Here is a 25,280-nt window from a genome sequence, read left to right on the forward strand (position 1 = left end):
TAGATATTGCAATCTTTAATATGGGCTTTATGCTCAGGGGCCATTATCAGTAATCTGCAGAGGGGAGGGAGTCTGACCTGGTTTTTGCAGCCCACCGCCGGACTGCCAGACACATTTTCATATACCATCTGTAACATTCTGCCCAGCTTTATCAATCTCCAGTCTACAAGGGACAGAAGCACTTCTTTGAAAAGGAAGAGGGAATTATTACCAAACCCTCCTGGATGGAGAGCGATAGCTGTCTTCGACCTGGTGCGCTGAGCTTACTGGCAGCGCACTGACACTGTTGATGGTGGTGATTAATTTCTGCCAGGTTTTATTTGTTCATGTTTTTCCTGCCATAGCTTAAAGCCACCGCTCGTGAAAGTCGCAGCTTAAACAGTAAAGCATGAATGTTTGGTTGCGCCGGATGATCGGGTGTGATATTTGTTTTCGGTCCTTTATTTCTTGCGCCCGATTCAGAGTTCGTTTTTGCTCTCAGTGTCAGAACTGATGGCACAACGGCTTTCACACAGGTGTTTTTGGTTGTGATAACTTCAAGACTCTGGTTTAGCTGATGTAGCACAGTCGTCAACGTAAAGAACAATACACAAACAAACAGTTATTAAGAACAGCACATGCAGTGATCGATCTAAGTGTTTAAACTGTTCAATATTCCCAAGTTGTTGCCTTAGTAAGAATCTGCAACACGTTGAAATAACCATCATTACCAAATGGTAAATTAATGCTTAATTTAACTTTCAACAAGCAGTGAAATACTTTAAACGGTCTATTAAACAATGCCAAGTATAGCACTGTTGTAACTTTATAACAACTGCTTAGTTAGCTTAGATTTTTAACAGCAAAATAACTGTAAATTAAAGTAAATTTAACATTTTATATGATGTTGTTATAAAATGGTTCAAGCTGTCTTTGTCATGTGTGATCATGAATTGAATATCTTTGAGTTCTGGTGTGTTGATCAGACAAATCCAGCGACTGGATGACCACACATTGGACTTTATTGACCAAAACGATTAATCAATTTATAAAAAATAAATATAAAGATGAATCAATAAGGAAAGTAATAATTAGTTGCAGCCATATAGTGTAAGTTTTTATCCATCTCCATGTCTTAAGTTCTGTCTCACCTGATACTTTGGCAGCAGTCTGTCCTGAAAGGTGACCTAGTGGACACATTTTTGCCAGATCTTCAACTGTTTGGTTCATTTAGGTTCGTATAGTCAAATGAATTTATTCATGATGCCCAAAATGACCCAAACCACATTGCCTCAGTGGGCTTGTGGCTGAGACCCTCGATTAAGAGCAGAGTGTAAAACACCCTGATGTGACCACCGAAACACCTGAACCTCCAGAGTCAGACTTTGTGACACTAATTTGATCAATCAAAGGTGTAATTTCAGGATATTGAAACATGTTGATTCTACCACTCAAAATGCATTCATGTTGTTCAATTATATGTAATTGATAATTAAGCAATTTCAAAAAGCTGTGTTTAATAGGAGAGAAATAGAGAATAATAATAATATCAATATGATAAAAAAAAAGGTAAAAACACACGTTTATGACTGAACAGTTCCCCGAATGCTAATTTGATCCAATTTGGATCAAAATCCTCCGTCGCTCGGTGTCTGTCGGCATCCTCCATGATGTTTTACAGACTCTCAGTGCTGAACATTATCAGGGTGATGAACATGTGGCGGGATGGTGTGTATTAGATGATATAATTCAGAACCAGAGGTGGTTGACATCCACATCTGTCCATCAGCAGCACTCTGCTTTCTCTCCTAATCTTTCTTCTAATGACCCCAAATTTGAGACACCACCCCCCCCAACACACTCTTCTCCTTTCCCTCTTATCACTCTCCTTTCTCTGTTGGAGCTGTATGTGTTTAATCTGAGTGCCAATGAAGAACATTCCTGTACGTGTGTGTGTGTGTGTGTGTGTGTGTGGGCGTGCATTTGTGTGTGTGTTAAATATGTAAGGAGATTAAATAGACTTAAATCTCTGCGTCTGGCATAGAAATTCCAATCACATAACCTATCATCGTTCTCTCTCTCTCTCGCTCTCTCTGTGTGTGTGTGTGTGTCTGCTTGTGTGTGTGTGCACTCACTGTACGGAGGTAACAGGCTCCTCCCCCCTCGCCGCCGATCCACCTAAACCATCACAGGCTTTAGCCCAAATCCCTGGCTTTCTGGATCACATGACTGATGTTTGCAGCTGGACATTTGACATACATTTGTTATGATTATTTTGCCACACATTTGAAGGACATTCCCGCTCTGTCCATTTTTTTTTGTCCATTAATGTGACACTGATTGCTTTAAATCAATGAATCCTGTTCGCCTGTTGTTTATACCACATGACAGGGGCTCATCGCCGACCTCTGACCTCAACCTCGGCCTCCTGAGTGATGTTTTGTTTGTCTGTTTGTCCTCCTTGCAGTACACAGTGAGGATGTGGGCTCTACCAGGCTGTACTTTGTGAATGCCTCCCTGCAGAGGGTAACCTACTCCAGCTCGGTGGGGGTGTCCCTGCCCTGTCCAGCAGGGGGCACCCCCAGTGCCATACTGCGCTGGTACCTGGCCACCGGCGACGACATCTACGACGTGCCCCACATCCGACACGTGCACGCAAATGGCACCCTCCAACTGTACCCCTTCTCGCCCTCCGCCTACAACAGCTACATCCACGACAACGACTACTTCTGCACTGCCGAGAACCAAGCCGGCAAGATCCGCAGCCCCAACATCCGCATCAAAGCTGGTGAGTCTGGAAAGAAAACAAGGCCTGAGAGTTATAAAAGAAGGTGGTTTATGGAGCAAGAGGTCAAAGAGACACACAACATGATGAGGAACTGAGAAAATGGAGACAGGTTGTGAAAGCACAAAGTAGAGCAGATGTGATTGGCAGCTGCAGGAAAAAAGCCCAACCCACACGCAGAATCACCTGCCCTAAAATAGCCCATCTCGACCTGAACACAGATTGACCTAGAACACAGTCTACAGAGAGAACATCTGCATCGCATACTACACCAGGCCGAGGCCTTCGCTCACACCTATTTGACTGAGCTGGTGATGAACCGCTGCACTTTATACCGACCTAACCCCTTCAGCTCCATCTACGGCACGGCACCATCTGGTCGGATGAAAACCCAAAACACAGCCCCTACAGTACTTAGAGTGAGACAGCGAGTCTGATGTGATTTTTTTTTTTTTTTTTTACATTTTTTCAGATGATATAACCAGATTGGATGAGGAGAGGAAAAAGTGTGACAATAGGTTGGATCGCATTACAGGCTCATTCTCATTGACGGCCCTTCACTTTTTAAAAAGGACAGTACAATGAAGGCCACCAGGAGCTTGACAGCCACTTGGATTTTTTTTCGTGCGAGGCTGTTTTTTTTAAAGCTTTTGCAAGGTGTGAAGAGTCATCAACACCTGGTGATAAAGAAAAACAGTTAAAGTATCAGTGACCAGATCACCGTTTCCTCCTTCCGTCCTCCTGAAATTTATTTTCGATATGCTGTTACCTTACAAACAAAAACACCTCTTTTCAGAAATCACAAAAGGACCCAGAATGGCACTCTGTAGAGAGTATACCTCCACCAAGGCCCAACATAGATAGATAGATACCAGTCACGTAAATAAAACAGATTATTCCCTGGGAATTGGCATACTATATAAAAAAAAACCAAATGAAACTCTCTATCTTTGCAATGTTAAAGAAAGTGGGGAAAAAAAAAATCCTGGATCCATCCTTAAATCTGGATCCACACCAAAAGTTAATTGGGTCTACTCTGGGCCAAAAACGTTTTTCTGTTTAATCCTGCTCTCAAACCAACCAATTAATAATTCCCAAGAGTCAGTTATTAAAGAATCGATCAATAAACTCAGTAAAAGCAGTCTATTTTATTTATTTTTTTATTTTTGACCAAAAGCTGCCTCTGTTGCCATCTTCTTCTCTCCTCTGTCCTCTTTCTCCTCCCTGCTCCCGCCTCCTTCCAAGCCGTCCTCCTGTGCCAGACTAAATATAGCCACAGCACACTTCTTTAATTATCTCTCATTAACAAACCTAACTGGTGCTTTTCATTGATTGGACCTCGCGAGGCTGCTTTAATAAGCCAGACCTCATCAGAAGTAAAGCAGTACGTCTGGGGGTTTGGGTTCCTCCAGCTCTCGAACCAGCAGTGATACGTGAAGAAGAACAGACAGTTACATCAAACCACAGCTGGAACAAAAGCTACAGCTGGATGATAGTTACACTGCATCTATTGTCCCCTCCCCTCCTTCCCATCATTCATTCAGGCCACTCGGTCCCTCCCCCTTCCCTCCTGCCGTCAACATCTGTTTTCATATTCTGCCTCCCAACACCGACCTGAACTAATACTCATATTCATTCTAATACTAATACTAGCGCCAAGTTGAGGATTTGAGCCAGGACCCTGAGCTGCATGCCAGCCGGTTGCTGCCTTCATTCCCACATGACCCTAAAGCCTGGCCTCAGGAGACGAGGGATTAGCATGAACCAAACATCCTGCAGCCAGCGGCCTCTGGTCGGCAGCTCTGGTGCACAGGTTACAGTCAGACAGGGTGCGGATGCTTTGTGTCGGGGTTCGGTCCTGTGGCCGCGGCGCCGCACTAATTGACAATCATCTGAATCACCTTCACTGCTTCGAGGCCAACAACAAAGTCACATCAGTGGTCCTCATTCTCTATTATTCCAAAAGAACTTGACAGATCTGATTTATTCTCCTCGACTGTTCAAAGGAGATGTAAATTTACATGCACTTGCATGTGTTTCCCTCTTGCAGCGGGAATGTATGCATGCTGTCATCATGTCTGTTACCAGGGAAGGGATTTCGCACCAGTTTCTTAGCAACCTTCGGATACGTCCTAGCTTTCATGTGATTTTGCTAATGAGTCCCCGCTCATTCACTAGAGTGTAAAATATTGCATGAAGCTGCATAAACTGAAGCGCCAGCAACCTTTATTTGGTTTAGTTTGAGTGCGCAGCTCAGTGCTTTTTTTTTCCTAATAAGTTGTACACACAAACAGTTGGTCTTTCATGATGATGTCACGCCAAAGCTGAAACAAAATAATTTCCATGATTATCCTGCTTAATGGCGGCTCGCGCCATTTATGGTGAGAGCAGAGGCAGGATTAGAAGAGTTCAAACAATACACAAGAGTGGGCCAGTAATTTCCAATGAATACATGTGGAGTGCTATGGTAATTGATGAAAGGCTGTTTTGCTGTGGAGTGTTAATGTGTTGTTTTTGATGATGTAAACACAAGCAGATTATTGTTTTTGTCTCGGAACAGGCTAACGCTGAACTATTACGTGATTAAAACCAAAACAGCCATAATGTTCATTTATTTTCAACACACATATCTGATGGAAGATATTTTATATATATTATGAATATCTTCAAATTTGACCTGTTTTAGGAAACAACAAACAACCCTTCATTGTGTTTGTGCCTGGCTGGAAAAACATCTCAAGTGACATTTAGTCGATCATGGGTCAGCACACCTCGGCTATCCATTGGTAGGGAAAGAATCTTGCCTTTCTAAAGCTCGAGAATCAACTTTCTCTGTGTGTTTTTGTAGTTTTCAGGGAGCCCTACACCGTGCGGGTGGCGGACCAGCGTTCGATGCGGGGCAACGTAGCTGTGTTCAAGTGCCTCATCCCCGCCGCCGTGCAGGAGTACGTCAGCGTCGTGTCCTGGGAGAGAGACACTGTTTCCATCGTCCCAGGTAGGACAAAAAAAAACAAAAAGAAAACACGAGTGAATGTGGAATTATCCTGGGATGGACAGCTTGGTTTCTTTTTAACAGCAGAGATGGGACAGAGTCATTGTTTTGCAACTGATAAATATCTCTCAAGTCCCGGGTCCTTAACTTAGAAGTATGTGCTCCACCAAATGTCATGCCGTTCCAACAGTTCCTCAATTTACTGCTTTATGTGCAGCTTCAAATGTCGAGAAAAGTTGTCCTTCGTTGCATCTCCGCCTGTAATCTTCACAGTTTGTGTGCTGTGATTAGTAATTGTTTGTCACTCAGTAGATTCTGAAGCCTACATGACCAAAACTATCTTGGAAGAAACATAATATTATTTCTTCAAGGTTCTGTTGGATTAGTTCAAAAAATGACAATAACTTCCTCCTGAAAAGTTTTATCAAAAAATGTTTTTTTATGTTGATTGGACAGACGCACTGTCCATCTTTTAAACAGGAAGTAGGTGCCACGTATGGATCCCACTGCCTTCTCTGCATCTGATTGGCTAGCGACTTTAAAAAAAACATTTTTAATGACAACAGCCTCAAAGGCAAAATAATCCCTTTTATTTTTTCCTGTCGATGTGAGAAGGCTAGAAAATAAGTGTATGTTGTTTCTGTCTGTTGTGTTTATTTGATCTGATTTGTGGTTGTGTTTTCCCTGTTGCCATGGTGATTTGCGCTTCAGGGCCAATTTATGTCATCATGAATTGATCATGAATCATGATTCATGAATTGATTCTCGTCCCTTTTTTTAAGAAATATATTTTTAGATCTTCAGGCTTTGGGGAAGGCATCTTGTATTTTAAAGTCAGAGGGCTTAGAGCCAAGTGAAGTCACAAGTCGCTGTCATCGAAGTCCAAGTTCTAAAGTCCTCAATTTTGTGACTTGAGTCCACGCCTCAGTTTCACAGGATGTCGGTATGTCCTTATCTCCTCTGTTTGTGTGTATGAGGACGGTTGATGCACCGCTGTGCTCCATGTTTGACTGCACTCTTAACTCGTGTCTTCTGTCTGCTCACTGTTCTGGATCACTGATCCGGTCCCCATCATCCCCCCCCACACCACCCTCCCTGCCTGCATCTTCTCCCTCGCTCTCCTTCGTCCTCCTCCTCTTCTCGCAGACATTTCCCTCTCTGCTCTCACTGCCTTTACCGCTCCTCACATACAGTTACTCCCCCCCAATGTCAATAATTGTGACTGACACTGCATTAGACCGACTCTCTCCCATGTCCCACGACTCTCCCACTGTTCCTCTTCATCAGATCTATTTCTGTCCTCTCCCTGCTTGTCTTTACCACCATGTCCTTGAAGAACAGGGCCGCAATTAGAGACACGGGATGTCAATAGGACTGTGCCCCCACATTCATCTTCATTAACCTCATTTGTGTGTGTGCAAGAGGGAGAGAAAGAGAAATGCAGTGTTCAGGCTTTTTTTTTTGTCTGTTTGAGAATACATTATGAGTATTTTATTGTGTGATTACACATTGTGTGTATGTTAGAGGTGTGCGCATGATTGTTTTCCTGCAATAACCGTGTGGGAGAGGAGGGATGTGAGATAGAGAAGAAAAATGAACCAAAGGAGGAGAAGCAAGGAGGGTAGTAGGGCAAGAATGGCCTCAGGTCCTGGCAGATGGCGTTTTATATTATATGTATGCAAAACACACAGACACTGTGTCACACATGCGCATGCACCAAGGTTGTGGTTATTTTGTTTTTGTTCAGACATTTCAGTGTGTTTTTGTTTTGTTTTTTTGCGTAAAGCATAAAAGTGTTTTACTGTACTTTGTGTGACATTTGTGTCCTGCCATGAAGCTGCTATATTACGGACCTACATGATCATTTTATGGACATTTTAAAAAGTTGATTTTTGACTTTATTTGCAGCTACAAACACTCAAAAAACACCTTTTCATTTAAAATTCTGATTGATTCAATATAATGCTCTCATTTCCCCCAAACACAACTCCTTATTTTCTTTGCACATTGCAGAATAATCAAATTAGATTTTGCTGTTGTTCTTTGTTGCTCTAAACCGATAAACAGTTCCTCTGATCGCCAAATGTAAACACGAGTCGATCTGGTTTAGATTGCCCTCCATGTGTATTTATGGCCCTTACGTATGGGGTGTTGCTGTGTACACAGTCATGAGGCTGCTGTGTGTAATTAGGGGTATATAGGTCAGTTGATGAGCAGTGAGTGTGAGGATCAGATGTTGAACATGAAGAGCCGCTCACTGAACGCCGAGCATTCGCTTCCCTACGAGCGAGCACTATCGATGTGTTTGCGTTAAACCTTGACTCCTCTCCAACCTCCGCGTTCCTCAACGTAGTGACCTCATTATCCTCACAGCCAATCACCCGCAGTCACAGTCTGCAAAAATAACACGCTCATGTTCCGTCCGCACTCTCACATGGATGCACACAAAGTATACAAACATGCACACAAACAGAGAATGTCCATGTACAATAGATACGTACATGTTTTATAAACAGTGTAATGTGAAGCTTCATTGATGCTGATCTCCGACTCTAACACCACCAGTCAAACTCTCTCCCTCTCTCTCTCTCTCTCTCCGCTGCTCACCCAGTAAAGGACCGCCTCGATTGGTCTAATGAAGATGTGAAAATTAAAATTGATTTTGTGACTGGAAGCTCTCCGCACGCCAGTGAGTGGGTGGTCGCATGTCTCGCCTGTCACTATTTCTCACGCTCGCTGTAAAGAGTTGATTTCAAGTCAGTAAATCTATACGCGCTTGTGTAAAGGTGCCCAAACATCCACGCCCCCATTTACCCTCCATGCGTTTTACAATCCGACGTGCACAACTCGCTCGCGTGTCCTGTATTTTTGTTCTGCGTCTGCGGTAACGTCCGCCGAGGGTGCTGTCTGGATTTGTATTGACAAAGAGGGAACCCTGTCTGCTGAAATCCACTGCAAACTGCAAGCCAGAGCACTCAACCATCATTGAACTTTCCCTGAATTTAAAAACAATACTGTGTCTGAGGGTGGGGAGTGATTGGCTCGTCGCAGTGTTGCAACACAAAAGAGAGAAATAGTCAGGTCTACTTTGCAGCACTGTCTGTCTGCTGTGCATGTCGTGAAGGATGAACTGCGCTCATCACTCCGTTAGTTTAGATACACAGATATTGTTTACATATGCCTCAAAGGACAAATATTATGCTCATTTTCACAGTCATATTTTTTATTGTGCTTACAGACTTTAATGCTCCAAAAACACATCAGTTCTCTCAAACTGTCCACTGCAGCAGCTTTCCACCCCCCTCTGTCAGAAACACCTGTTTTTAGTTCCTGTCTCTTTAAGGCCCCACAGTCTCCTCTGATTGGTCTGCTCACGCACACCTGAGCCATCAGTGCTCACCGTGTCTCCAGTCAGCTCTGTCAGGTTTTCAGCTTCTAGTCATCTTCACTTCTACCACGAATCCAGGCATAAATTATGATAATGTTGGACACAGTGATGTAGTGAGATGACAAGAATTTGCAGAAGTAAAGAGGAGACCACTGACGAGGCGTTTCATGAGCAGCTTTTTCTGTGGGAGAGAGGAACTCCCATTAGTGATACATGCACAATAACTTATACACAAAACACACTGAAGGAAAAGGAAAAAACAAAAATACATAATAGGTCTTCCTCTCTGATTTCCCACCATCTGAATACAACATAAGATTAAGAAGTGACCAGACTGCACACTTTCCTTTGAATCAAAAAACAAAAAAACAAAAAAATTTTCCACTCCATTTTCACGTCACACCACCACCTTTTGCACAGAGGCGTCTTCAGGTGCAGACCCCTGATCAGTAGCACGATCACATCCCACCGTGAAGGTTGAGTTGATGACATAACACAACGCAGTCATGCCCTCTGAACCCCAACAGGTTCCATTTTGTCAAACACACATGCTCCCCATCTGGAGTTGTGTGTGTGTGTGCGCACGTGTGTGTGTTTATGTGTGTGTGTGTCCCCTTGCCTGCCCCACTTTCCTGTCCAGCCAGGACAGTGAGGGGGGTTTAAGAGGGGAGGGGTGCAGGCAGACTGACCTATTTCCCTCTCACTTCCTCGTCCCGTACCGTCCCCGTAGTTAAGCTTTGTGTGTGTGTGTGTGTGTGTGTGTGTTTGTGTGACCCTCACGAGACAATGGAGCCCTGCTAGTCTGAGCAGTGATCTGAAGGAGGAGAGCTGGAGCGGAGACAGAGAGATGGAGGGGTTTTTTTTTGTGGACGGGAATGAAAACAACAGTGGGACACAGAGAGGGGGTTCAGCTCGCAGATCGAGGCCGTCAGTCTGAGCAGCAGAAAGCTAATGAGTGGCTCCGATGAATAGAGACTGGACCAGCAGATGGCTGCAGCCACATGGTGGTCCACAGAAGATGCCCGACCATGCTCCATCTAATCCACCTGCCACACAGTTTGGTGTTGTTTATGTGTTTGGGCAGTAATTTGATGCGCGCCGTCATAAAATCGATTGATGAAAAGCAATAATTGGACTGGAAAGATTCAATTCACCCACTCGTCCTGAACAGACTGCGTTTCTACTCTCTTCCTTCGTGCGGTGTGTGTATTTTGCATCCACACAATCGATCTAGTGTATCATTAAGTAGACTCTGTTTGCACTCCGTCCCATCAGTCTAGTTAAGTCCCCGTTGTTGACAGTAAGGTGGATTTAACCTGTGTTTAACCTGCCACCGTGTAAGTGCTGAGCCATCAGGCCTTAATGTGAACTTGGATCCTAATGGGTGTCACCGGGTGGCGAGGTCACTTACCGGCTACATTACAGATCAATCCCCTGCCCCCTGGGGTCCCTGCTGGGAGTCAAGCAGTTCAGCAGAGGGACAACAATACACAAGTATGTACACAACTGCAGGACACACGCAAGTTATTTAAAATGAGATCGGGCTCTAATAATGTTGTCAAAATGATCTAAATATCCATAAATATATATATATATATATATATATATATATATATATATATATATATATATATATATATATATAGATATATAGATATATAGATATATAGATATTAATTATTTAAAATTATTTAGTTCCTCTTTTTTTTTTTTGCAGTATCGATATTCCAGTACTAGCTGCGTTTTTTTTCACTTTCCTCTTCAGCAAAGAATTGACACATGCACACAGTCTCACCTCTAATTAATTCAGATGCTTTTGTGCTTACACACAGTAAACAACCCAGCCCATCAAACATGGTATTGATTATGTACATTTTTTTTAAAAGGTATTGTATCCAGTATGGTATCGTATCTAGGCTTTACCCAATATAATATCAGACAGCCCAAAGGGACGATGTTAGATGTCTTTATCTCAACTGATCGTCCAGAACCCAAAGATATTCAGACTACATTGATAAATAGCTGAAAAAAGTGTCACGTTATCACCCTCCAGAATCTGGAACAAGTCATACTTGGGGGCAAATTTGCTTGACAAATGTTGTAAAAACAGCTGCCAGTTAATTTTGGAGGATCAGTTCTACTTTTGATGTTGAAAAACAATAATTTGGTAAATATTAAACAATTAAAAAAAACAGAAGCAAGTGCTGTAGTTTTCAGAACTAATGGCAATATTTAACTCAGTGATATTTGGTAATTTACTACATGTGTTGCAGTGGGGATTGTTAAGCAGTCATAACAGATACAGTTATTGCCACTTTATTCACAAATACTGCAGCTTTTCCCCCCCGAGTAATTAAAAAGTTACCATCGTGAGGCTCCACACAGGTGCAGGGCAGAGAGGTGACAAAGGCAGAGGGACCTCATGGAGAGCAGTGGTGTGTTAGGACACCATGTCTGTTTGTAAATCTGTGCTTGTGCACTCAGAGCAGGAATACATTAATAGATACACTTGTCCGGGACACCGCATACTCTTGTAAACACTGGCCTGACACATACACACACACACACACACATACACACACTTGCTTCCGCAAAGTACAAATGTACAAGCCTCCTCCTCAAAAGAAACACAATAAAGCCATTTTCAGGTTTTGCATGAACCCGCCTGAATATGGAGCACTCATTAAACATTAACTCGGGATACATTAAGGCTTGTGCTCTGCGCCGGTGCGCTCTGCTGTGTGACGGCTGTCCTGTTGTTGTGCTCGGGCCGCCGGGGTGCAGCAGGACGTAGTGTGACAGAAGAGGACAGGGAGCACGTGGCGTCCCCAGGGCTCATTGAACACAACCCCATCGACTGTCGCCCTCTGTCACCCCCAACCCCTGATTCTCACACACCATCCCTCCCTCCCTCACCTCTCCCCCGCCCTCAGCGGCTGCCTCTGTCCCACATGGCACGCAGCAGGCCATGGGGGTCAGTGGGAGAAAATTAAAGACTAAATCATGCAGCTGAAGGTGCCGCTGCTATCTGCCCTCACATGCAAACATATAGCAGTAATGCAAAAACACAACAATGAACAGCTTCTTCTAAAGAAATGATCAAAGGACATTGGAAATATATACATTTTTAACCTCCCAAATCCACTTTCCAATGCAGCTAAATACCTCTGACTGGTTTTCTTTTACTTTCTTCGGATATTTTTGCCCCTCTCGCATTTTTACCCTAGTGTGCTGAGAGCGCCTGAGAGCTGGGCAGGAGCAGATGGGGGTGCTGGCAGACATCTTTTACTCAGTTAGGTTGAGTAGGCACGTGGGTGGGTGTGTAAATTAGCACAAACAAGTGTGTGTGTATGCGTGTGTGTGTGCGTGCTCGCGCAAGGGGCACAATAGGCATAATTATCTCTGCTTGAGAGGCCCAGTTTTTTTGGGTGGGGGGGTGCTCGCGTGGAGAGGCGGAGTTCAACAATGGCTCAACCACGGGCTTTGTGTGTACAGAGCAGAGGGCTGACAAGTGTCGGCTATTATTGACTATTTACACACTACTACGCACGCCTGCTCACGTGCACGTAACACAGAAACACACACACTCCGCCGTCGCTCTCCTCCCCTGCCTTTTTTTCCCTTTGTGTCTCCGTCAAACACACACACACACACACACACACACACACACATGCAGTACGAGCATGTTTACAGAGCATCAGTGTATCAGTGTCAATCAGTGTAAGAGGGAGAGATGGGAAAGCCCCTGCGAGCACATCACTCTGACAGAAATCTGGCCACTATCTCACCCTTCAACCCTCGCTCGGTGAGAATACATCAACTGAGAGACGGAGGGGAGAGGGAGAGTTGAGGAAGTCAGTTTTTGGATTTCCACTCGTGTGGCGTAAAAGATTATTTAGAGTTTTATTTGAAACCGCGTTTGAGCATTGTTTGTATCGGCACACGCCAAAGTAAATGCCAAGATCTGGGAATACAAACACTATTGCTGCAACAACATCAACCCAATCACCAGATATGATGTTGACAGTGTATGTCTCTGCAAACCACAGATATATTAAATCTTATCATTTCTTTATATTCCAAATTTATACCTACTTTGGTTGCCACAAACACAGCTGGAGATTGTCCCGAGGCCTCCTGTGACACCACCATAACCTCTGCAGTTTGATATGAACATCAGGTCATAAACATGTAATGTGAACGTCATATGACATGTAGAAATGTCAATATGTTAGGTCGCGTATGACATGTACAAAATGTGAACAAAACACTGGTTTGCAGGAATGTCAAGTGCCACCATTTTATCCTGGTGGCAAAATCTGATCCAACAAACCTGGTAAAAAAAGGCCATTAGTTTTAACTTGTTTGGCACTTTTACTCGGTTTCTTTTCTTTTGAAAGTATTTTGTAACTTGATTAAGAACAGTCACTATTATTGTATTGTTGAGAAGGTCAGGAGCTGCAGAGTTTGACAGTGATGTGAAGACATGTTTGTGAATAAAACTTGCTTTAGAGACAAACTTGTCTGCCGAATAATAACACATAATGAGCAGTAGCAACAGCACTGTCCTACTAAAACTTCAATTTCAATTAATATCTTTGAGCAGTAGCTACAAACAATTACAGATTTGTAACACTTTACAATAATGCACACATTTTAAGTAACAAATTAGGAACGAATGATTCACTACTAGTTAATTATTAGTTATCAGTTAATAATTACCTATCGAAAGGGTAGCTAATCATTGGTTAATGATTGGTTAATTAAGAAAAGAAGTGAGGAAAGAATCAGTCATAAATCAACTTGTTATCTAAAGGATTGGTACTGATGAGGTAATGATTTAGGGCTCAGTAAGATGCACCACTTTACTTGAAAGGAGACAAAAAGGATAAGTAAACATAAGTGAGTAAGTACTTAGGGACTACTTAGTAACTACTCATTTCATAACCACGCCTTTCATAATTAACTAATCATTAGTTAATCATTAGCTACTTAAACAAATAGGAGTTGCTCATTAACTACTGGTTAACTAGCTGATAATTTTGCATTTGTTCCTCATAACTTCTCTAAATGTTGTGTCCATTATTGTAAAGTGTTATTTCAGGTCACCTCACTTTATTTTTTATATTTTAATAGATGAGGGTAAACACACAATTTCCACTCGCCGCCTCTGTAAATGATAGTTGTTAATCTGCACTGGTAACTACACACACAGTCGTTAATGAAAGTGAAAGGCTTGTGTCAAGGCTTAGAGTGAAGGAGTTGGAAGGTTTATGTGGCCTGGATTGGGTTAAGAAATAGGATTTGAGTAAAGAGGTTTTAGGTCTTTCCTCCTGCTTTCTTCTACTCTTTTGTTTAGGCTAGCGAAAGAGGGATTAGCGCGAGGAGATTACTGCAGGCTTTACTAAGAAATTGTATTTAAGGAAATGCTTATTCACTCGGCAGCAGTAGCGAGAAGTTTGGCTCTGATTTTTCCTCATCTTCATTTTTTTCCTTTCTCTTAGTATGAAATGCAGCGATTTTCTCGCTAATCCTGTCCTTAAATGTCTTAGCTTGTGGTTCCAACCTTTTGTTCCCCGGCACATCCATCAGATTATAATGTATTGTTACAAATAGCCAGTGTTAAAATGTTGAGAACTAAAAGCACGAGTCCGACCTTTTTTTCTGACCCATTACCCTCCGGTTCTTCCAAAAGAAAAGATAAAGATAAATTGTTAATTAAGCCCCACACTTGAGTTCACACTGATGAAGAGATTCATTTTTTTACGAAGTGTCCGTGAATGCAGCTGGTTGCCCAGGGACCGTGCCGAGACATGATCTGGGATCAAATGGGATCCCTGGTGGTCATCCAAGTGCCATGTTCCTACATGACCTCTCAATCAGACCTATTGATCCGCCTCGCTATTAGCTGTCCAAACACACATAGAGGCCAGATCAACATGGCAGGCCGTGATTGACTGCAGCGGGTGGGGAAGGTGAGGGAGGCGAGCGGATCGGCAGCGCTGCTTTGGGGTTAATGTGATAAGAAAAGTCTGTTGTGATGCTCCTCGGCTGTTGTTTGTGGATCAGTATGTGCATAGTGAGTGTCCTGCGTAAGCAAGTCAATAATTCAACATGATTACAGCATGTGAGTTGTTTGCTCTCTCTGTTTCTCTCTCCAGTAAAACATCGTTGAGGCTTCAGTCAACAATTCGGCATGTTGTATATGCAATAACGATGATACAGAGCAAATAGCATTCACTGTTTTCTTTATGGATCAATAACACAACGATAAAATGATCATTTTAATAAAATCTTGGGTCAGCATGATTGTAAAGCACAATTGTTTTCCTCCAAACTGTCAGGTTGATGTTGTGCAGAAGTTACAATGAGCTGGTTTCCTGCCAAGAGTGACATTTTCCCTAGTTTTATATTCATGTTCAGTATATATTTCCATGATATCAGCAACATATACAGGGCAGTATTGCTTGTTTTGTCCCACTAAAAGTCCAAAATCCAATACTGATGATGAAAATATCTGAATTTGGTGTTGATTAGGACTACAGCTTTCACTGATTTCATCAAAAATTTCATTTTGATTATTCTCTCGATTGTCTGATTAGTTGTTTGGTCTTAGAAACGGTGAAAAATGTCGATCAGAGTTTTCAAAAGCCAAAGATTACGATCTTATATGTCAATTGTTTTGTCCACAACCCAAATATATTCAGTTTACTGTCAGAGAGGAGGAAAGGAAGCAGAAAATATTCACATTTAAGAAGCTGGAATTGTGTCTTTTTAAAAGGTCAAAATACAAAACAGTTACTGATTAACTGAACAGTTAACAACAGTAGATTAACTGATTGGGGAGGACACCAATGCACGCATCGCAAAACTCCACACAGAAAGGCTGCATGTTCTGAGGAAATATCATATATAGAATGAGAAGAAACATCCTCTAAGATAACGTCAGCACCTTGAGAAGTACAAGGAAGTAGTCTGAAAGAAACTGACCCAGTTGTCAGGCCAGAATGTGACAAAGTATATTCAGTCATGCACAGTTTAGATGTATTTTACTTCAGTGTTGGCTTTTTTGTGCAGCTTTATACTCCCACTATACTCCCATTATTACTAGATACTGTCATTTATTACAGATTAAACTACCCACATGAATATAGTGGTTAATATAAGCCCCCTCTTGACTGTCTACACAAATTACAATGCTGCTGATACGCATCTTAACGCAACAATTAGTCATTTTGATTCAGCGTGTCCAATGGGATCATGGGAGTTGTAGTCTTTATTGTCAAACAACCCAGCATTGTTGATGAAAATCTATTTCATGCCACTGAAAACAGAAGATCGTGATGATGACTCTGGTATATGTGATATTTGATTATTTGATCTGAGAGTATTAACGGTCATTTGGCGTGCTGTCCTCTTCTTTCTGGTAAACACTGTAATTGTACTTGTGTGTGTGTGTGTGTGTGTGTGTGTGTGTGTGTGTGTGTGTGTGTGTGTGTGGCAGTTAATCTCTCTCTCTCTCTCTCTCGCTCGCTCGCTCGCTCTCCATGCTGGGCAGTGACACTCCTCTGCCACCAGCACTCTAATAGGGAGGGACCAGGCAGCTCACTCAGTGCCGCTAATGCAACTCACTGCCCCGGGCCATGGGCTAAGCTGGAGTACACCACATCACACACACACACACACACACACACACACACACACACAGACGCATATGATGGCAGACACACACCATATATCCATCTCTGCCTCTTATCCGTTCCTGAATCAAAAAAAGGTGGAGGGGCGAGCGCTGGATGTTGATTCTTTGACTGAGTGATTCTTTCAAAAAAGAAGCAGAGTTGCTTCAGTGTTCGAAGCCTTTGTGCACATGCAGTAAACAGTTCAATAAGAGTTAATGGGACATCCTGTCGAGGGTAGGTGTTTGGACCATGGTGGCACACTTCTCTGTGGTGGGGTGCATCGGGATGTGTGTGTGTGTGTGTGTGTGCGTGTGTGTGTGTGTGTGTGTGTGTGGTTTCTCTCTCCCGGGACTCTCATTATCACTGCTGTCCCAGATGTCACCGAGCACATGAAACACACGTCATGAATAATGGAGTCCTATTTCTACATCTCTCCCCATTTCTCTCCTATCCTCCCACCCTCTTTTCTCCCTCCATCCCTCGTTTCCTCTGATGCTCCTACTGATGCTTAATCTCCCCAGCGCTGCCTCTATCTGAGATGGTCCATTTAGCTTTATGCAGCATCGTCGGCCTGTCTGGTTAGGATGGGTTTATGGGGGAGAACATGGCGTCTCCGCAGCACTGCGTTGAGTTATATCCACGCAAATGACGTCTTTTGCATAAGATCGGCTTTATGCCGGTCCCCCGACAGTCCATTCAGGCCTGCCGATAGGCGCCCCTCCCCCAGTGTTTACTGTTTAAAGTCACACAGGGCAAATTGGGACAGAGCAGTCAAGTGAAGCAGAAGAGACGTGGTCCCAATCGCAGTGGAAACCGGACTCTGCCCTGTCTGTCTGCTCCGCCCTCATCCCCTCTCCTCACCCTCCACCTTTGTCCGCCCCTCACCTCCGTCCCCCTCAACTTTTTTTTCCCAACATCCTCCCCATCCCCACTCACGATGAGTCGGTGCAGGATGCAGGCACGGTGGCGAGGGCCAGAACATGATTGAAAGATGAGGTAAGCAGTCAGAATTGGTTAGGAAAGAGGACAGCAGTCAGGATTAGACAGTGGAGCGTGGCTTTTTAATGAAAACATGACAGAGCTGCGGCTCGCTCCCAACGTCTTGCATCTCGCCCCCCCAGTCCAGAAAAAATGAGCAAGAAGCGAGAGAGAGGGAGAAATTGAACACAGAGATTCAGATATTGCTCATGCAGCGTTGGCCTTAACTGGCAGCCAGACTTGTGCTCCGTCTGAACAGTTTGGTCGTGTTAACAAAGTGTCTTTTATGGAGGCGATGCGGCAGGGTGGGCTCCCATTGCACAATTAGTTGTTACACATCGGTTGTGCCAATAAAACCTGCTTTGAATGCGAATTGAAAGGAGTTAAGAGGGTGCCATTCAAAGATGTTAAGTAAGTGTGCAGCGGAATAAAAGCCAGGAAAGTGTATATATTTAATTGGCTGACACCTGCTTCTACTTAGGCTTTTTAATGTACACAGCAGAGAGAGCAAAGGGAGGCTGGAGTGGGCTCTCGCTTTGAATACAAATGCAACACCCCACCCTCTTTTTTTTTTTTGCATCAAGGTTTGAAAGAAGTGAAGAACACAGACATGGACTGTTATCTCCTCCACCTCCATCTTTCCCCCCCTTTTTTTTTTTACGTTTCTCCTCTACTGTCTTTCCTCCCCACAAGTCGTCATTCAGTCCAAACAGCGCCGCGTTTCTGCTTCAACACATTCCTCTGCTGGACGACCGCCACTCACTGACTCCGCTGTGCTAATTTTATATCATAGTTTATTATTTTCCATTCCAGCAAGGAAATATTTTTTTGTCCTATTTTAAGCCCAATTGGTGTTTCTATCTGTGTGTGTGTGTGTGTGTGTGTGTGTGTCTGTATATGTGAGCACCAAGCACATTCCAGCACCGCAGAGAATATCTCCGGAATATGCTTCCTTTTTTTTTTCCTCCTTCTGTCTTCTTCTTCTTCTTCTTCTTCCGCTTCTTCTTCATCTTTCTGTGACAGTCACAAGTCTTTGATCCGCTCCTCCTCCCCTTTCTCTTCTCACCTTCTTTCAAATTCTTCTCTGCGACTTGCCGTTGAGATTGAGGGGTAAAAGGCAGAGGTACAGGGTGCGATATTTTCTAACGTCAAAATCAGAAAAAAATCCCCTTTATTTTGCACCGTCGGTTAGAGGAGTATCATTTATTCATTAGAATGACTGAGTAACCTTTGACCTTCATGTGCCGTATGCTACCTGTCTGACGTTGTCCATCGTTAAAATTACATCCTCAACCATTTTTTATCCTACTTGACTCCTCTTCTTACAGTTTACGGTTATCGGTGGTGGAGTATCTGTTCGTAATTAATCATGTTCAGTTTTGTCCCATTATTGTAGCCTCGGGTGATGCGTAGGCATTTCAGCTCATGTGTAATTGTGAAGATGACTGCCTGTTTGAGTCAATTTCCCCTCTAATCTTCTAACTTTAGACCACCTCTCTGTAATAGACATGCGGTGCTGCAGGCAGGCGTCTATGTGAGGATTCACACTGCTGTCAGTTTGTGGAGGAGGGAAACCTCTGACCCTCCTCTGCTTCGGCACATTTCTTCCTCCTTGTGTTGCCGTATAGTCGCCGTAATGAGCAGCAGAAAAATAACCTTCATTTAACCGGGAGAGCCCCTCCTAGCTAAGGAACCCGCTGCCTTTGACCGTCAACAGTGTTGAGTAAGACGCAGACTCTGGGGATCAGATGGTAGTGATCCGCCAGGAGGGAAGCACGGGATGTGAGTTCGATAGCTCATTAGCCTTTTCCAAACTGATTAGATATGGGGTCCATACAGGGAAGTCCCAAAGGAGAACCAACGCTTTTACTCAGAGCTGTGAGTGCTGCATGATCACCAAGTTATATTTTCATTCAGTGTATGTTTACGCAGGTTATAAGATAATTCCTGCTAAGAGAGTTAAAAGGTTAAAAGCTCCTGAAATAGACCAGTCTAGCTCATGTGGCAGTTTGCCCCTTTAAAGCATGTAGGTCAGATTCATCTCCAAGAGCTAAATTAGTTTCCTGTTTGAGGGTAGAGACGTCCGACTTAGCTTTTGGAACTGCTCATTAGGCTGCCGATGAACGGGCACCGAGTGACTTTCAATTGATTCTCTTCACACCTTTGTCCCGGAGGTCTAAAAGCTAAAGAAGTCGCTCTCGTTGTGCTTATTTTGTGACGAGGAGTTGGATCTAACAGCCTTTCAAGCCGACAAACTTCAGATGGAGCCTCGGGGTGAAACAGGAAAACTGAAAGAAAGTGTGTTCTGTTGTAAATATTTATGATTGGATACAAAACCCACTTGCATCTGAAAAAGCTATATTTAGCAACTTCAACCCTGATGCAGTTTCTCCCCCCCACACCCATTAATTTCACCGACATCTTCCACCGGTTCACCGTTATGATTTTTTTGCGCTCGCCCGACGTGGAGGCTTTTCACCGATTCTTCCTTAACGATTGTAAACACGTCGCGCTTTTAATAATTGCTGGAAGTACGCCGAGAAACGTAACAGGGTGGCAGCGAGAAGACCCTAGCAACAGGGAGAGGATGAAGAAAGCGTGAGAGTGGGAGGGAGGGGGAAAGATGCAGAACATCAATAAATAATGGCCCCACTGAGGAGGTGGAAATATGGGCCTCGTTATCTTTGCGCCGACGCCTTCATTTGCATGTGAGAAAATGAGGCTGCTACGAACTCGGGCGCGCGCACATACACACACACACACTCTCTCTCTTAGACCCACACGGGCTACAGTATATTTCCTATTTATAGACTCTGTCATGCTTTTATTTTTTCCTGTTCTCTCTCGCACATTTATGTTTCCTTTACTTTACCTTTTTGTTTCCTCCTTTTTGGGAATTTGTCGTAGCAGCAGCAGCAGCAGGTCGGGCCTGTTTTGTGACTGCGAGGCCGCGGGCATTTTGTCGGATTAAAAAAAGATACAGCGATGGCAAACCTTCATCACAGAGCAGAGGTTTTCTCAGAACATACAGAGCAATTAATTTGAGTAAAGGCACTTTTTTTTAACATCACACACACACAGTCGCAGGGAGTGTGTTTTTAATGACACGCTCATGTGTGTACTGTAGCCACTCTGTCGATTCGAATCAGCTTCAAATGAATGAATGTTACCTAAAGCATGAGAGTAGATAGACTATGCATGCTGTTGTGAATGCACTCATGGAAACAAATATTGAAAGTATTCAAATGATGATTTTATAAGAAATAAAAACAGGGTGGAGTGGGGGGAAGTGGAAACGATTCTTGTTTTGGAGGAAAAAAAAAGATCAATTATCAGTTTCTAAAATGTATGATTACAAGATCTTTGTTTTTACTTGTGTATCTAATATTTTCTTAAAAATTGAGAATCAAACACATTTCACTGTTTTCAGTGTTTATTTAAAAAGGAAAAATCCTGATCTGCTTCTTATAAGTAAAGACGAGAATATTTCCCCCTCCGGACTCCATCTGCATCAGGAATACATGCACAACTCTCCCTCCATGAATGGCTCTCATTGAGGCTCTGACCCAACTCATACAAAATCCAACAATGTTGACATCCTCAAGGCGATGCAGCTTCTTTCAGGAAGCTTCTTTCTGGGTGAAAGAACTCTTTAAAGGACCATTTAGAGTTGGTGGAAAATACTTTAAACGCTTCCTTTCGGAGCTCTTTTGAGGATCCATGAGTGCTTCTATTTTTTCACCTAATGGTCCTTTTAGTTTCAGTTCATGGTGTCTCTGTCTTTTTTGGAAAGTCCTCCATGAAGAAGCCAAACTAAACCATTTGGATGGACTGTTTTGCGCCATGTGAAGTTTAATGTCTCATGGTCAGCAGTTTCCTCTGCTGCTGAACAGGAAGATGTTTGTCTATTCACAAATGCATGTTGGAGACATAATCCTAAATACTTAGTGCTCATGGAGTTAAAGCAAAGGACAGACGACGGGTTCATGTAAAAACAAATTATGCAACACTAACAAATGCAGCCTTTTTTCTGCTCGGAGCTGAACGCATGCATGTCTGCATGTTTTGCTGCAGCTGTGAGTGTGTCTGCATGTGTGTGTCTGTGTGTGTGTGTGTGTACCGCACATCGGCTCTGTTTCTCGTTATCTAGTCAAGTCAGCATGAATAAAAGCTGAGGGAGCACAGTGATTTAGTAATTAATATTTTACTCTGTCTGCCACTCTGCTTAGAGACTGAGAGTGAGATAGAGGGAGAGAGCGGAAAAGGGCGAGAGAGAGAGACGATAAGAGGGTTCACACAAAGAGATGAAGAGAGTCGACCTGAGATAGACCGATAGGCTGATCGCGAACGAGCTGCTCGGTTATGATGGAGGGATAGCAAGAGGAATAATGCGAGGTGCGTCATGTGATCGGTGTTGTTTCAGACGCGTTGCTGCAGACGGGATGAATTCCGTCCCCCCTGCGCTGAAGACGGAAAGTGTGGCTTTGACAGATCCAGCTGACTCTCCCTCTCCTTCTCTCTTTCTCCCTCCCTCTTTCTCTCTCTCTCTCTCTCCCTGCCTATGTCAGAGTGTTGTGACAGGCGAGTTGTCAGTGTTGTGGGAGTAGCAGCCTTAAAGTGCTCATTATCCTGTAAGGCTTCATTCTGGGGGGCAAACAAAGGCTGCTGTGAAATTGCAGCCTGTGCCTCCTCTCGGGTCATGCTGTATATTCCATGCAAACACATGCAAGGTCCATAACTGCTACCTTCAGTGTTCCTGCTCAACCCCGCTGCAAGACCCTCGACAAACACGGAGCTTGTAGATAAAACACTGATGCTGAAAACACACAGGGGGTGCCTGAACACAGCCAATCCAACTTCTGGCTGTAGATACTTAAAGAAGCAGGTGATAGTTGGCGTATAACGACAACCATTTTAAATACATTCCTCTAACAGGAAGCTGCAAGACAATTACTTGGCAGAAAATGCCAGTTTGACAAAATGTGTGATCATTTAATTGGCTACGGGTCTCTAATTACAACCAGTAGCATGCCTAAATACGGAGATCCTCTGTGTTCCAGCAAGTTGTTAAAGGTTAAGTTCGCCTGTAAATGATGATTCAGTCATTATACACTCAAACGTCGAGGTTTCAAAGTCAACAAAACATTTCTTTCTTTACCAAATCCACCATGTTTCTACAGGAGCCCGGTACAGACAAACCAAGTACTGACTTTAGAGAGGGTGTTTTTTTTTTTAAATGAGGGGTATTCAGTTGGTTGCAATGTCTCTAAATCCTGCACACTGATCCTTTAAAATGTAAATTCCCCCACGATTTATGAGATACATTCACTCATGTGGGGCAAAGGGCTGTTGTTATATTTGTAAATCAGCTCCAGGGGATTCTAGAAAACACAAAAAGGAATACAAGCCGAAAGAGTGTGTGTGTGTGTGTGTGTGTGTGTGTGTGTGTGTGTGTGTGTGTGTGTGTGTGTGTGTGTGTCGGCCATGCAGTATTAGAGAATCCCCCGACTTCACTTCCCCCTCTGCCTGCAATCAACGGGCCCATCACAAAGGAGACACACTCGATCTTTTGGCCTTCCGTTTTTGTTACCACACTTAAAGGAAGAACATTTAGGTAGTTTGGTGATGAAAGCGTGGCGCATAAGAGTTTAACGTTGTGTGTAAACGGACAGTAAATCTGTCTCCGCTCCGTCTATGGGTGGTGTAAGTGACCGCTGAGTGTCCTCCAGGCCTTGAAAGAGTGCCAGGTTTTTAGGAAGCAACATTATCAGGCAGGTAGTGCCAACTGTTCGGGCAGCTGTTTGTTCTCCGTGCAATACGGTTTCGAGATGAGCACAATGGGTTTGTACCAGACGAGTGTATGTTTTTTTTTTTTGTTTGTTTGTTTTTTTTACTGGGTGTTTCTGTCTGTCAGCAGTTTTCCTTTGGGGAAATTAATGAAAGTCGTTATTGAATGTGTCTTTTTCAGGCAACAGGTTCTCGCTGACCTCCTTCGGGGCTCTTTACATCTCTGACGTTCAGAAGGAGGATGCCCTCTCCACATACCGGTGCATCACCAAACATAAGTACAGTGGCGAGACACGCCAAAGCAACGGAGCCAGGCTCTCTGTAATGGGTGAGCAGCTTGCTGTTGTCAGTTTACCCATATTAGTGTGATATTTATCTTTGTCTGAACAATAAAAAAAAACCTCTGTCTCTGACCTCCAGACCCCAACGAGTCCTCACCTACCATCCTGGACAGTTTCCAAGCGGGGGAGGTGTATGCAGGCCAGAGTATCGAGCTCCCTTGCATAGCGGGAGGTTACCCCAGCCCCACCGTGCGCTGGCTGAAAGATGGTCGCCCGCTGCCCTCAGATGCCCGCTGGACACGGCGTTTGACGGGGCTGACCATCAGCGACCTGAGGCAGGAAGACAGCGGCAGCTACGCGTGCGAGGTCACCAACAGTTTTGGCTCAAAGGAGGTGTCTGGACAGCTTCACGTTATAGGTGTGTGAGCCCATACACACTCACACACACACACACACATTCTTAACCGACCTGACAGACTCCCACGCTGTCTTCTCAGTGACTCAGCCTGGCAGACGGAAACGTTCACAAACTCCTCACACGTATAAGTCGTGCCTAGAGTGTGTCTGTAGCAAACATGTGTGTGAGCCGTATGATGCCCTGTCACATCAGGTCTCAAAAAGGGGGACAGGGCAATAATTCACTGAGACTGAATCCGTAACACGGCTGCCAGCACAATTCACCGTCAGAGAGAGACGGAGGGTGAGGACGACGGCGATAAACACGAGGGGTCACACGGGGGACGATCAGACACCCAGACAGTGCTGGAATGACATTATCTACAATGTAATAACAAGATAATACGAGGGGCAGCGATAAGCGCACATTGTGTAAAGTGTACAAAGAAACAAAGAGCGGGGAGCAGGCGAGACACGGGGGGAGAACAGAGAGGCGGTAGGCTTTGCCAGTGGGCACATCATGGCAGCACACTCTGTGACTCTGACAGGGTGGGGAGGGGGGAGGGAGGGTTGGGAGGCACAGAGATGCCCCCCAGCACACACCACCAGCTGCCTTATTGCTCACTGACATTTTCACACACACACACACACACACACACGTACGTACACACTGTCTGCGGCGCGCACACAAGAGCACACGGACACACTGTACACACACAAGTGGACGGAGATGCGAAGAGATATCTCCAGCTGCTTTTTTAATGAGTGCGTCGAACTGATTGAGTCACCACTGCTGATTGTGCTCTCTGCCTCTCCTCTCCCTCCGTCTCTGCAGACTGTATCCGTGTCACGCTTTGACTGCAGCTGAACGATTTTAGAGACACTTAGGAGATTAAAAAATTGGTATCACTTGACACTTGATTAAGACATAATTATAAAATATTTAGAATTTGTTTGTTTTTTTCAAATAATTGATTAATTACTAATTATTACTAACCTTATATGATGTGTA

The 25,280-nt window shown here is 43.9% G+C and overlaps 1 protein-coding gene across 6 annotated transcripts in view; it reads left to right on the top strand.

Moving 5' to 3' along the window:
* LOC119031583 (Down syndrome cell adhesion molecule-like protein 1 homolog) overlaps positions 1–25,280 on the top strand; it is a 57,398-nt gene that overhangs the window by 10,479 nt on the left and 21,639 nt on the right. For all 6 annotated transcript variants that reach the window (XM_037120158.1, XM_037120157.1, XM_037120159.1 and 3 more), the window contains exons 2-5: positions 2,447–2,767; positions 5,613–5,759; positions 23,773–23,919; positions 24,012–24,290. In XM_037120158.1, the coding sequence (XP_036976053.1) occupies positions 5,657–5,759; positions 23,773–23,919; positions 24,012–24,290 (529 nt within the window). In that variant the 5' untranslated portion in view covers positions 2,447–2,767; positions 5,613–5,656. The remainder of the gene's footprint in view (positions 1–2,446; positions 2,768–5,612; positions 5,760–23,772; positions 23,920–24,011; positions 24,291–25,280) is intronic.

The sequence above is a fragment of the Acanthopagrus latus genome, chromosome 13, assembly GCF_904848185.1.
Source record: "Acanthopagrus latus isolate v.2019 chromosome 13, fAcaLat1.1, whole genome shotgun sequence".
NCBI lineage: Eukaryota > Metazoa > Chordata > Actinopteri > Spariformes > Sparidae > Acanthopagrus > Acanthopagrus latus.